This window comes from Arvicola amphibius, chromosome 10, assembly GCF_903992535.2.
Source record: "Arvicola amphibius chromosome 10, mArvAmp1.2, whole genome shotgun sequence".
Classification (NCBI taxonomy): domain Eukaryota; kingdom Metazoa; phylum Chordata; class Mammalia; order Rodentia; family Cricetidae; genus Arvicola; species Arvicola amphibius.
In genome coordinates this window covers 3,568,324-3,583,017 of record NC_052056.1, presented here as the reverse complement: position 1 = coordinate 3,583,017, position 14,694 = coordinate 3,568,324, and the positions used below count along the sequence as shown (strand labels likewise).

Genomic DNA, 14,694 nt, shown 5'->3' with positions numbered 1-14,694 from the left:
GGATCAGAGGATGGGATTTTCACCTGTTGGCCATTGACTGCTGGGTATTTAAGCCTCCATGGTGCTATTAAAGAAGGGCTTTGTACCAGTGATTGGAGGTCCGTGTGTCTGTCTGTCTCTCTGTGTGTGTTTCCTCAACCTCCAGCCCCTTGCCCGAAGCTCGTGAACTGGATTCTAGCACACAGAGCGCAGACAGGGGGCTGGCTGAGGAGGGTGAGAGGGGACGTGTCCTCCCTGTGAGGAGAGAGGTATACCCAGGAGGTTGCTGCATTTTGGCCTATGTCACCGTGTAATGATGTCATGATGCTGACGGGGAGGATGGCAGAAGAGCGGACTGGTGAACTGAGCAGGCTCACCTCCTGCGTTGGGTGAAAATCCTGAGTTTGGTGGGTGGAAGAGGAGCAGGTGAAACTTTAAACGTGTCCCCGGATCTGTCCGTGGGCTCATAGGAAGAGACCTTAGGGTGAGACAGGTGGTAAGAATCTCTGGGACTCTCTCCCCTGTGCCCTCGTCCTGGGTCGTGGGTGGCCATTGGTCATAAGATTGTATTTATTTTATCTGAAGCCACTGTGTCATTCCACCTGCTTATGTGACGGCACTGAATGCTTTGCTCTGACAAATGGGGACATAAAATATCAATAGTGTGTCTCTTCCCTACCAGGGATGGGTGTGTCCAGCCAAGGTGAATCTTTTGCTAGCACTAGCGTGTCCACCAAAAGCTGGAGGACATCTGTGCCGGACTCACGATGGCAGGAGAATCTGGGGCTGCTGTTGGGACTCACTATAATTACCAAGCTTGTGCCGGACTTGGTGTCCTCTCAAATGGTCGTTCCTCATCCGTAGTGGGTCTTCCCCTAGCCTAAGGGCCAAGTGTCATTGGCAAACACAATCTTTATTATCACTTTAGTTTTCTGAATTGTATTAAACCTGCTTAATTTTGGGCCAACGGAAATGTAACATTGGCCTGCAGGAGAATCAGGTTTGTGGTCCTGTTTCCTCGTATTTTATGTGTTATTCTGTATGTTATTATCCACAAATCTCCTATCATAAATATAATGTTACATAAAAATGAGAAAACATAAAAAGGAAATGTATTTAATTAATAGCTACTTAATTAAAGTCTTCTAGGAATGACATTGTGACTAGGGAATGGGCATCACCAGTATCGTCACCACCATCACCATTACCGCCCTCCTCATCATCCCCACCCCATCTTCTTCACCATCACCACCATCACCACCGCCGTCCTCCTCCCCCTACAAAGGGCTCTTGCTGCGGTGTCAGGTGAAGTGGGAGCCTCAGCCAATCTGAACTAGGCTGGCCTAAATTGATGTCTTCACTCCTGTACTCTGGCAGGGAGTCCAGACTTTTACAATTGATTCTTCTTTTTTAACATTAGATTTTTATTTTCCCTTCCCTATGGCTGGTCAGCTGGCTTCTTGGTTACACTTGGGTTACACTGTGGGTTACACTTGGCACGACACTGGGCCACATTGGATCAGGTTGGCCCAGTGCTGCTGCTGGAACAGTATCCAGTGAGCTAACATGGAGCTGGTTAGACCTGGAGAGAAGAGGCCGGCAAACTGTCCTTTTTAAGTACATTGTTATCTGTATGTGCATGTTCCTCTGTGCATGCGTGTGTGCTCATGTGCACATGAACACAGAGTTTAAGACCAACTGTGGGGACGCCTCATGAGCTTGTCACCGGTGTTTTTCCCCAGCAAGGTCTAGCATGGCCTGTAACTTGGCCCCTAGGCTAGGCTGGCTGCCCAGTCAGTCCCAGGGAGTCACTTGGCTCTACTTGCCATGTTTGGGATCTCTCTCTCTCTCTCTCTCTCTCTCTCTCTCTCTCTCTCTCTCTCACACACACACACACACACACACACATGCCACCATGCTTTTAAACCATGGGTTCTGGGGGGATCAGTTCCAGGTCCTCACGCTTATGGGGCAAACACTTTACGTACTGAGCCATCTTTCCAGTCCCTCTTGGTCAGGTTAGGGAGGGCAGGGAGGTTAATAGTCGAGGATAACCAGCATCAGGTAATTTTGCAGCTCAGCCATGAGTTGTGGTCAGTGCCAATATTGTTGCAGTCCTCATGTGCGCCTGGTGTCCTAGGCTTCTCTGCAGAGGCAGATGGGCAGGCGGCTGGGAGCTGGGCAGCACTGAGGTTGATCTTGGCTTTGCCACTTCAGTTATGTGCTGGGCAAGTCATTTCCACCCTACCCCCTCCCCCAGAGCCAACCTTTATTATGTGTCAAATAAGAATGGTCTTAACCTTTCAAATTGTTGTCAAGGTTCTGAAAATAAGCCATGAGGTACATCTTTGGAAATAATTAGTGGGCCAGTGAACTGACTCCCAGCACGTAAAGTGTGTGCCACTAAATCTGGTGACCTGAGTTTGATTTTCAGGATCCACATGGGAGGAGAGAAAGGACTCCTATGAGTTGCCCTTGGACTTCTGCCCATGAACCACCGCATGTGCACACAAATGTAAAAACTGTCAGCCAGGGGCTGCCAAATGCTTGACAGTGATAAAGATAGGAAAATATGCAGAACCACATAGTTGGTCTCTACATTAGTGTGCCCCAGGTCCCATTATAAATGTTTGCATGTGTAATCCCATAGGATAAAGATACACATTTCTATAAATATTAATATAAAGATATAAACCCTCCCAGATATATGTAATGTATGTACACACACACACACACACACACACACACACACACACACACACACAAATTGTCCAGGCACACCAACATGCCAGAATAGAGACAGATTGAAATCAGCCTGTTTGGCATTGAAGTCTTACCAGGGAAGAGAATTGCGGCAGGAAGAAGACATTCTGCAAAGATGCTAGCTGCAAACTCACTTCCTGGCGAGTCTGGTGTGCTTGGTGTGTGCAAGAGCCCTCTCGTCAAGTGTCATCGTGACATTTTGTACCAGGCAAGGCAGGATAGGTTTTACCATGGTAACAAACAACCGGCATCCTGGCTGCTCTGCTCAATGTAATGTCATTGCTCAGTCATGCTTCATGTCCTCGGTGACTTGGCAAGGGGTCGATTATACTGAGCCAGGCAGGATTCAGACTGGCAGAGGGCTCACTGTGCCATGAGGACCCAAGGTAGGTAATATTGTCACACACTGGCCTGTAGGTTTTCCAATGGCCTGATGCTCACCACTTCTGCTCTATAGATAGGACTGATCCCTATGGCCTCAGTTCAATAGGAGCAGGAAACGTAAGCCTACATCCTCCTCTGAGGGCTGCGTGGTTTTGTGGGATGAACCAATGACCATCATACATCTTAAACTGTACCTCACAAGAAGTTTTCAGTTATGTATCCATTTTTCAAATTCTAAGGGGATCTATGGTAGATTAAACCATTGATCTCAATTATTTATTTCAAATCCCCGTAAGAGAATTATATTGTACCAGCCTGCTGACACCAGGCTCTGTCACATAACTTTCTACAGCTAACAAACTGAAAGCAGAAGTGGAGGGTTTTTCTGTGTCTCTGTTTTCCCCTGACGGGAGAATGGCATGTTCCGTGTGTGACTGTTCACCTGCATCTTGGATGCAGGCAGAGCCTCAGAGGTCATGTCTAATGGACGAGAACTAAACCTTCCCTATTCAAAGACCTTAGGTGTGTTTGTTGTTGCAGCACAACACAGAAAGAGCAGACGGACAGAGTGTCACGATCACTCTTTCTTAGGAGAAAGTTGAGCTTGTTCTTCACAGTGTAGAATTAACTCTGTGCTTTAGAGGTTTCTGGAAGTCAAAATGATTTGGTTGGGTTGAGTCAATGGCACAAAGGTGACTCTTCCAAACGGGAACAAGGGCAGGTGTCTCAAAATCTCATGAGACATCTAAACGAGGGATTGGGAGCAGTGAAGGACTGTTTTCAGATGCTCACTGGCCTTAGAAGAGGAGAGGGTCATCTACATCCATGGCCGCCTTCAGCAGGCGTTGTAGTGAAAAACGTTGCTATTTATGGGAATGCAGAGTCCTTTCTTACTGGCTCCAGTATTCCTCCTTATTTCAAACACCATCAATCTATAATTCACAGGAGGTGACCAGGGCAGAGGCCACTCCGGCTTGGGCACAGGCACACGTCGGTAAATAGTGTCCACGTCGGCTATTCAGAGCACCTTCAAGGGGATCCTCTAACATTCCGTGCAGCTTCAAAGTCCCTGGGAACAATGCAGCCACCGTGAGGGCCGGTCTTCCCCTTTCCTCCCCACAAAGCTTTGCTCCTCATTGTTTCACAGGGCGGCCCATGAGAAGGAAATGATCACAGGGCGGCCCATGAGAAGGAAATGATCAGCCCTGGAGGGATTCGGTAAGTAGGAAGGTCACCAGGGTGTGAAGTAGCATTCCCATTCCCATTTTAGAGCTGAAGACACGGAGGCAAGCCAGTGAATGATGCAGTTATGGGTTGAGATTAAGAGGGTGTGGATGAGCTGGGCTACGCCTGAGAGATTCCGTTTTTGAGAAAGAAGTTGGATAAGTAACTGATAGGACTGACAGGATCCTAAGGGGACGCTTGGGCATGGCGCAGTCCTCACTCTTGAGCTGTTGTGTGGGAGTGTGTGCACATGTGTACACATAGATAATTCACGCGGTTTTCCCCGGCGATCCTCTTCTGGGTGATTAGACATCATCAGGTCAGATGGCTTCCCTGGTAAGCTGCTGCCAGCTCTCATAGGAGATAACGGAGCTCTCCGACTCAAGGATGCAGTCGTTGGCGCCACTGTCTTCTAATGGGAACACTGCTGTTTCTTTGTAAACTAAGCACAGTCTGTGTCTGGAGTGGAGCCGACTCTCTGGTCCAACGTGGCCTTGAGTTTGAATCCCTGTTCTGTATATCATGTGGCCATTACTAATGGCGTCTGGGCGTTTATCTGTGGATCTCCCCATGGTCCATTTGGAGAAAGCAGTGCTATCATTTTCAGGTAAGCGTATTTTAATAATGAAATATGCAGTATTTTAAGCTTTCAACAAAAATTACTGATAGCCTTTTGAATTATGGAATTCTCTCAGTGCCTTCTGGAGTATGAGAATTGGCTTTGTTTCTATGTGGGAATGTGTGTGTATGTTCATGTGTGCGGGTGCTTGTGTGTGTGAAGGTGTGTATAGAGGCCAGAGGTCAACCTTGCCTGTCATCCCTCAGGAGCCATTCAGTTTTCTTTTGCAGACAGGTCCTCTCCTTGGGACCTAGTCACTATGCTGGCTTGGTGATTCCCAGGAGCCCCCCCATCTCCACACCCCAGATCTGAGGTGAGAAGCTAGACAACCATCCCTGGCTTTTTATACAGATGCTAGAGATCTGGTCAGGTCTTCCGGTCAGGTCTTCAAGCACTTCACGGACCAAGCTTCCCCCCAGCCCTTCCCATGTTTGCAGAAGTCATGTTAGGTCTCTTACAATGCTTTGCTTTTGGAAGAGGACGTGGGCAATCTAAGTCTTGGTGTGGGCACTCCACAGTGTCAGCCTCATACAGGAGCCCTGGGTTGAAGATGGGGCTTACTCTGTTCTGGGCAGTGCCATTGGTTTATTGATTGCCAAAGCTACTCCTGGGATAGCTGATGTCAAGTGAATATCTTGGGACGAAATTGTGGGTCAAAGAGTTGAGCCTCACACTGAAAGAACAAGGAGAGGTGGGTTTCTCTGTGAATGGAAGTGGGATTCTGACGTTCCCATAAGTCTCTCCGTAGAGACTCAACAGCGTGTCCATCTCTGCAGGTTCTGACTGTTGAGACGTTCCTACAAGTCTCTCCGTAGAGACTCAACAGAATGTCCATCTCTGCAGGTTCTGACTGTTGAGACGTTCCCACAAGTCTCTCCGTAGAGACTCAACAGAATGTCTGTCTCCCCAGAGCTCTCCACCCGAGCGCTTAGCATTTCAGATCTTATCATTTAACTTTTTCCCCAGATCAGGTAACTGAGCTTACAACTCTTAAAAGAAAAACGACAAAACAAAACAAACCAAAAACCAAATGGAGATGATGGCTTGCCCGGGGTGGAATAAATGTCGATTATCAAAACTAAAGGAGAACTAAGGTTGGGTGCCGCAAGGGCTCTACCTCCTGCCCCGGGAAGAGCCTATGAGGGAGAGCTGCCACATCAGCCCTCAGCCCCCTTATCCTTCAGACTCTGAATTTCATATCCTCTCCGACAGAGCAGGCTGGCATTTTGATTACAGCAAATAAAAACAGCTCTTGAGATGGGCCTGAGCCTCGGCATCACCAGGGCTTCCCAGGGCATTCTGGTAGACATCACTTAATTTCAGTCTCGGAACTGCTATACAACATCACATCCTGTTTAGATACATGGTTGGTACAAATCTCATCTGGGATTTTAGAGAGAATTGATTAAGCTGGGAAACCAACAAAGGAACCTTCAAGAAAAACTGAGGGGAAAATGAGAGCACATGGATTGGAGCCTGAACTTTACACATTTAAATACGAGTTCATTGTTCTGGGTGTGTTTCTCTGCAGAAGTGCATGAACCACAGCACTGAAGATGCCCAGAGACGAGCCAAGAGAGTTCACATCCACACCAGCCCTGCGAGCCCCACAGACCCACCCTGCAAGCGGCTACTTAACCTTGCCACGCCATTGTCTTGGACTTGAAACCTTCATTTCCTAATCCTTCATTGAGAACTGGGTGAAGACTTTATCTCAAAAGTCCCATGGTCTGTGATGTGATTTGTGCTTACACAGTCTTTCCACATGAACACGACATGAGGGACGGAACAGCTCTCTTCTCCCATCTCCTGGGCTCGCTGGCCTCCCTGGTAACACAAACAGCAGTTTCTGCTTCTGGCCCACGCATTTCCCTTTTGTTACCCACGAGGAATCGCTTCTGGAGGTCTTGGAGCTATCTCATAAATATGTTAATATATGTGGTGGTTTGAAAGAAAATGGCCCCCAAAGGGAATGGCACTATTAGGAGGTGTGGCTTTATTGGAGTAGGTGTGGCCTTGCTGGAGGAAGTATGTCACTGGGAAGGTGGCCTTTGAGGTCTTTTCTTTGCTGTGTGTCACAGTGGACTTCCTGTTGCCTGCGTATCTAGATGGAAGAACTCTCAGCTTCAGCACCATGTCCGCCTGCATTATCATGATGATAATGGACTGAACCTCTGAAACTTTAAGCAAGCCACCCCAATTAAATGTTTTCCCTATAAGTTGCTGTGGTAACAGAATCTCTTCACGGCAATAAAAGCCCTAACTAAGACAACATATAAACGTATTTTGGTATAGAATTTGCATAGAACCCTACACATATCTGCCCATGTGTTAAATATTCTCTAGGCTGCTTAAAATATCTTACAAAATGTCAATGGCACAAAAATAGCATCTATACTGCCTGGTGTGTAATCATAGCAAAAATTGTCTATATGTTCAGTACAGATACATTTTTTTTCTTAAATACTTTTAATCACTGTGTACTGACTCTTTAAATTGCAGGGCCTGCAGACATGGAAGGACTGACATGGGGTGGTGTCCAGTTAGCTCCTTCCTGTGTCCCATTTTCTTCAGTTTTCTATTCAGCGTTTAAATCTTGCATAAGTTCTCTTTGCTGGAAAAAGCTTACAGAGAAGAAAAAATATCACAGATGAAAAAAAAAGTAAAAGACTGGAGGGTTGAAAGAGACCTTACCCAACCACATGGAATTAACCTTGTTTAAATCTGCGTGTGCACACATGTACACACACGCACGCACGCACACACGCACGAGCGCATGCGTATTCATGGCACAAATGCGGGACAACGTCTGGTGCTTGTCCTTATTGCCTATCTTGTTTGAGACAGGTCTTTTTGATGTTTTTCTACTACTGTACAGAGTAGACTGGCTGGCCCTCCAGCCTCCAGATCCGGGAATTCTCCCCTCTCCCATGGAGCAGCCCGGGCAGTAACAATGCACGCCACCACATCCAGCCTCATGTATGTTCTGAAGATCTGAACTCTGGTCTGCACACTTGCATGGAAAGCACTTTATCGCCCAGGGCCATGCCCCTCACACTCATGGTTTTATTAAAAAAAAAAGAATCTTGTGCCAGAGAGATGGCTTAGTGGGAAAGGTGTCTGCTCCTGAAGCCGATAACCTGACTCCTGTACACTGGGACCTACAGGTGGAGAGGAAGAACGAACGCACATAGATATTCCTCTGATTCTACACCTGTGCTGTTGCATACACACTGCCTAGCCCAATCAATCAATTATTAATCAGTCAACCAAACCACAATATGTTTTTTTTTTTTGTTTTTTTGGAAAAATAAAGTCCTTATCTTTTGTGAGAAAGGACTAAGGCATTTATAGTTAAAAATCCTGCAACGCTGGTGAATCTGACAATGCAAACAAAGCATGTTCAGTTCTGAATTGGCAATTATCACAACCAAATGACATGTACCTAGGGAGTCATGATATTGTTTGGTCTCTTTTCTCATTAGTTGTGTGGTTTTCAGAATAAAAAGTGTAAAGCCGAAACCCAGAGAGGCTTAGTGGATGCTTGTGCCATCGAGGCACACACTTGGGGGTTGGGGGACACTGAGATGCACACTTGGGTCTGGAGGGGCACCAAGGCACACGCTTGGGGCTGGGGGGCACCGAGGGCTCACACTCAGGGGTGGAGGGGCACCGAGACACATGCTCCAGGGTGGCAGGCACCGAGGCACACGCTCGGGACTGGAGGGGCACCGAGGCGCACGCTCGGGGGTGGAGGGGCAACGAGGTGCATGCTCGGGGGTGGAGAGGAACCGAGGAACACGCTTGGGGCTGGGGGGGCACCGAGGACTCACACTCGGGGCTGGGGGGCACCGAGGCACACGCTCGTGGGTGGGGGGCACTGAGGCACATGCTCGGGGGTGGGGGGCACCGAGACACACACTCGGGGGTAGGGAACACTGAGGCACACACTCAGGGCCGGGGCAGGCTGCCTGCATAATCGCTGGGGGTAAATATGGAAGTTCAATCAGAAAGGCTCCAGTGCGGCATTGGTTGGCCCAGGGCCCGGTGCTGGGTGGCTGTCATCTAGCTGCGAGGCCCATGTGCCCTCTATAAATATCAGTCTGGATGAATGCGCTACTATTTTAACGCATCTTTGCCACAGCTGCTGAGCGTGTTTGTTTACGTAGCTAAGAAACCTTCTGTAAACACCACTACCTCAAAATTGCCCATGTGTCGGGGACATAAAGACCCCTTCAAAAATATATTTGCAGATGACACACAGCCAGCTCTGGGGTGTCTGGGTGGCTGAAGCCAGAATTTTCCAGGGTTTGATTTATGTTCAAAAATAGAATCACATGACTGGAAGGTTCCTGAGAGGTCACCACAGCCACCCCTCTGACTGAGGCAGGGCCAGGACAAAACAGTCCTTGGAGAACGCATGCCTGTCCGTCCTTTATGGTGTCAGTCTGACTGACGGGATCCCTTCAAGGCACCGGGGATAGGCAAGGTTTGCTTCCTGCCTCCGAAGGGCTTTCTTTCAGTCCCTGTCTCTGAAGACAGGTTCTCCTGTATCCCATGTTGGCCTGGGGTCCACTGTGCCACCGTGGATGACCTTGAACATCTGATCTCTCTGCCTTCACTGTAGGAGTGTTGGGGTTACGGGTGTGTGGTTGTATGTGTTGCTGGGGTACAGCCCAGAGTCTCTAGTGTGATAGCCACATGGGCCACAACCCACGACCCTTGATTTCGTTTTCTAAGATGGAATTGGAGTCTGTAGTGTAGCTGGTATTGGAACATAAAGTGATCACTGTTCGTGCTGCCCCCAAGGTCTGTTCCCTGAGCTGAGCTCCCAGAGCCCCCAGACCTTGGTGCCTAGGTCACTGCAAGACAACTCAGCACTGCAGAATACACGACTGTCGGGGTCACCGGGAACCTATGGTGCACATTATGGAAAGGGGGTGCTGATGGTCCAGGAATACACGACTGTCGGGGTCACCGGGAACCTATGGTGCATATTATGGAAAGGGGGTACTGATGGTCCAGGATACACGACTGTCGGGGTCACCGGGAACCTATGGTGCACATTATGGAAAGGGGGTGCTGATGGTCCAGGATACACGACTGTCGGGGTCACCAGGAACCTATGGTGCACATTATGGAAAGGGGGTCCAGACACAGGGAAGAAGTGACATGGTGTGTTCTGCCGTAAACGGGACATATGTTTCACCCCCTGCATCATCAGATCCCCTGCAACTGAAGTTACAGATGGTTGTGAGCCACCACGTGGGTGTCGGGAATTGAACTTGGATCCTACGGAAGAGCCGGAAGAGCCGTCAGTTCTCCTAACCACTGGGCCTCCCTGCCCCAGTGGGGACAATTCTGAGAGTAGTTGCTCCAGCTCTCGACTGCCAGCCCTGCACTCCAGGGAACAATCGGGTCCTCCCCCATCGGTTTTTCTCCAGTTTGCCACTGTTTCTCTTTCTGTGGCTTTGAAACATTGAAACTTTTTTTTCCCTTTCTTTAAAATTTCCCTCCCTTTTATTGCCAGTAAATCCCATCTGTGGTCTTAATTTCCAAAGAAGGTGTCCTGTTGAAGTTTAAGAACTCACTTGTTGGGCGGGAGGATGGTGGGAGGTACCGAGCTGTATGAAACCCATGTGGACAGGACAAAGACGTGTATCCTCCAGCTTCTGGACACCTCCAGAATGTTCTAGAAAACCCTTCCTCTAGTAACCAGAAACTGTATCTATGCATATATGTAGCAATCTATCATATAATATATTCACAATATTTTATTCACAATATATTTACTATATAAACATAATAATTTATCATAAAATATACTCACAATATATTATATAATATATTTTAATTATATATGGTATATTAAAATATATACTAAAAAAGAGAATCAACAGTGGTTGTGTTTTCTCAGGAACGGTAGAGAGTTTGTTCTTTCTGCTGGCAACTACCCAGGTGTGGCTAAGAACTCTCAGAGAGGCGAGGATGCTCCTAGGCAACTATCGCGGTTAATTATCATAAAAAGGATGCTTCCCCCCGCAGAGAGTCTTGTTCCATACACGCTGGCATCAGGAAGACAAGGTCTGCCCTGGGGACAGTGCAAAAATGATTTTCTTGCTCAACTTCATTTATATTCTGAGACTGGGCTTGGGTGGGAGGGAGTGTATGTTGTTGGAGACGGGGCTAGCATCGGGAGCCAGAGGCTTGGATTTCTGTGTGCACACTCCAGGAATAGGAAGATTCCCCAATGGGCCATCCTTAAGTCTTCCCAGGGGCAGGGGACCTCTGGGATGGTCAGCACATGTTGTGTGCGTCTGTGACTGCAGACACCACTAGGGGGCTTCTGAGTCCCTGTGCTCTGCCAGGGTGCAGAGGTTCAGGTCCCTTCGAAAGCAACAGTGTTCCCCATTCAAGGGAACTTCTGTCCTCACGGCCTTTGTTCCGTCCACTCTCCTCTTCTACTTCATTCTCTTCCCTCTCTCCTCTCCTCCCCTTCCTTCTCTCTCTTCGTCTTCTTTCTTTTCTTTTCCTCCCTCCCTCTCTCCTCCCCTTTCTCTTCTCTCTTTTCCCTCTGCTACAATCAATGACTACCTCAGGAGAACATAAAAACCTCAAGCCCAAGGTGCTGATAGCCCTGCTGCTATCTGCAGTTTCTGTTTAGAACTTCACAACATCCAGCCAATGCTCCAGTTCAAAATACAGACCAAAGTCTTTTAGGACCAAGAACTTGTGACTCAGGAGTAAGCAACAGTCTTTCCCATCCCGGTGCTGGCTGGACGTGCTCCCTGGAGAGAGTCAGTTTCCCACTCTGTTCTGCATCCCAGACTTAGAGGCCTGTGCCTGGCTCCAGGGATGTGAGACAAACACAAAGCTGTCTCTCATATCCAGAGGGCATCGATCCCAGGACTCCCCAAAGATACCCAGGTCTTCAAATGCTCAAGTCCCTCTTACAGAATAGTTGTGTCTTCATAGACAGACCTTACCCCCATCCACATGTTTTAGATCGTCTTGGATTGCCCATAATACCTAATATGACATAAATATTATGTAAACATTTGTACTGTATTATTTAGTAAATGATGGCAAGAAACGGGAAAACATTTGATATTAAATGCTAGAGCCCCCACCATGGTGGGTAGAATTCATGAATATGGGCTCCTTAGATGCAGAAAGCCAAGTGTATTTTGTTATTCTTTAAAATCCTCTTGTTCTGTGGGAAGGGGTGTACTGGACCACAGAGACTCCACATTTTCAGTTTGCTGAAATTTAAAAACTTATTGGAAAGTTTCCATCTCCCCCATAAGAACTTGTTAGGAATCATGACTTTGCCTCCTGTTGGTGCAGGGAGACAGGGAGACAGAAGCAAGAAGCAAGGGACCAAAGATTTTCCTTTGGAAAAGGATCCCAGGTTAATGAAGACTTGGGCCAGCTCACAGACTATACATTTTCCCATGACAACAGACAACGTAGAGTTTGAGGCTGGAAGCTTCCAAACACGGGACGGTTTGTGTGTCGGGGGTGGTGGGGAGGGAAGACCTGTGTAGTAAGGACTCGGAACTCTGCAGTTGGTGAACGGGATCGGAATTATACACTTTCTGGGAGGTCTGCAGCTCTGCTCGGGGCTTTTGACTTGTGCACACTGCCAGTGAATGTGGGCAGAACCCACTTGGCTCTCAGAATTGTAGAGCACATGTGTAACTTAGTTTCCTAAGTTTCCTAAACCCTGAGAACAGGTCAACTCTCTTCCCACAGACTCGTGACCAGCGCTGACCACCAAAGGTCTGCAGGGTTACCAGGAACAAGTCTTTAGTTCTTAGTGCGATGTCTGCTGAGGGCTGGGTGGGTCAAGTGTGGAGAGATACCTAACACAAGGGGAGAAACGAACAATCCTATGGGTTTTATGAACAAGGGCCAAAGAAGGGGCGAAATTAGCAGTTATGTTAAATCACATTTCTCACTTCTTTTTTTGAAAGGTCTAACTCTTACTGTTTGACTTGCTAACAAATAGCTCCAAATATTTAAATGAGAAACACTTTAAAATCATTCAAAATGAGCATTGAACATAGATCAAAATCTAATTTCTTTAAGTATTTGGAAATTTAAGAAATCATTCGTTTGCTGTCTACATGCTCTTTAAAAAGTAAGTGTGGTAGAGAGGTGGCCTAGCAGCTCAGAGCACTGGCTGCTCTTGCAGAGGACTTTGCCTCAGTTTCCCGGCAACCACTTGGTGCCTGACAACTGGTTTTAACTCCAGCTATAGGGAATTTGGTGCCCTCTTCTGGCCTCCATGGGCACCAGGCGTGTACATGATACACATACATACATGCAGGCAAAACATTCATACACACAAAATAAAAGAAACATATTGTAAAATTAAGAAAGCTGAAAATTGAAACGGCTAACCATGTCCGAGCGCAGACTTACGGTTACGGGATGCATAGGCACACACAGCCTTTCTCGCCAGAGAGTTTCAGCGGAATGCACTTCTAAGAGGATGGGGCGTGTCTTACCTGTGGCTTCCACCATTCCCTCCAGGATGACCACAATCTCCAGTTCCTCTTTAGGGAGCTGTGCTTTGGAGATCTCCCAGAAGGGACTCTGTTGGTTAATCTCATGGCTAATAATCAAAGGCGACACTAGAAAGAGACGATCATCCCCGGTGTAGTACCCCACGTTGATGTCCGTCTGATTGAGGGGGATGAACTCCCCCTCTGAAGTCTGTTTGGACTTGATCAGCTTGGCTCGGATGGAAGCCTCCACGATGTGGGAATTCCTCAGGTCCCCCACTCGAAACATCAGACAGAGTTTCCCATCCCTCATGGAGATCACTGCGTGGGTGGAAAAGACCAGGGTCTCTGCCCTCTTCTTGGGTTGGGATATTTTCACAAACATGCATCCTACCATGAATGCATTGACAATGGACCCCAACACGGATTGGATTAAGAGGAGGATAATTCCCTCGGGGCACTTGTCCGTGATGACCCGGTAGCCATAACCGATGGTGGTTTCTGTCTCTATTGAGAACAAAAAAGCAGAGACAAACCCGTTGAGGTTGGTGACGCACGGAGTCCACGAGGGGTCCTCTATGTGGTCCATATCTCCCCGGATGTATGCAATTAGCCACCAGATCATTCCAAAGAAGAGCCATGTCACTGTGTAGACCATGACGAAAATCAACAGGTTGAATCTCCACTTGAGGTCCACGAGGGTGGTGAAGATGTCCGTCAGGTATCGGTAGGTCTCCCTCACGTTGCCATGGTGGACGTTACACTTCCCATCCTTTCTCACGTACCTCTGGATTTTCCTTTTGGTCCTGTCTCGGCTGATGTGTCTTGGCAGGTCGTCCCTGGCCTGCTTAGGCAACTTTGGCTGATGAATGGCCACTGGGCTCTCCACATCCTGGTCCATGGAATCGCCTTCCAGGACATTTGCTGGCAGTTTGAAGAAAAGAAAAGAGAGTTCAAATGAAAGCCTGTTTTATTTTATTTCAGCTGATAGACTCACACAATACCTATGGCAGGAAACCCAAATATACCGCGTTTGCACTTAGGAACCAGGTTAACAAAGCAATTTTCTCTCAGCCCCATCTGGACAGGTCACTGGTTGATTTGCACTTCTGGGTGCCGAGTCTAGCACTGGCTGGCACTTTGCCACCCAGCGCACCAGGGTGAAGCTCAGTGCCGTGACATTGGGTCTCTGCTAGCAGCTTCCGCTGCACCCAC

At 47.9% G+C, this 14,694-nt stretch overlaps 1 protein-coding gene across 1 annotated transcript in view; it reads right to left on the bottom strand.

The window, feature by feature from the left end:
- Kcnj6 (potassium inwardly rectifying channel subfamily J member 6) overlaps positions 1-14,395 on the bottom strand; it is a 63,365-nt gene extending 48,970 nt beyond the window's left edge. Inside the window, exon 1 of the mRNA XM_038346227.1 lies at positions 13,483-14,395. Within this exon, the coding sequence (XP_038202155.1) occupies positions 13,483-14,380 (898 nt within the window). The 5' untranslated portion in view covers positions 14,381-14,395. The remainder of the gene's footprint in view (positions 1-13,482) is intronic.
- Between the last annotated feature and the right edge of the window lie 299 nt (positions 14,396-14,694).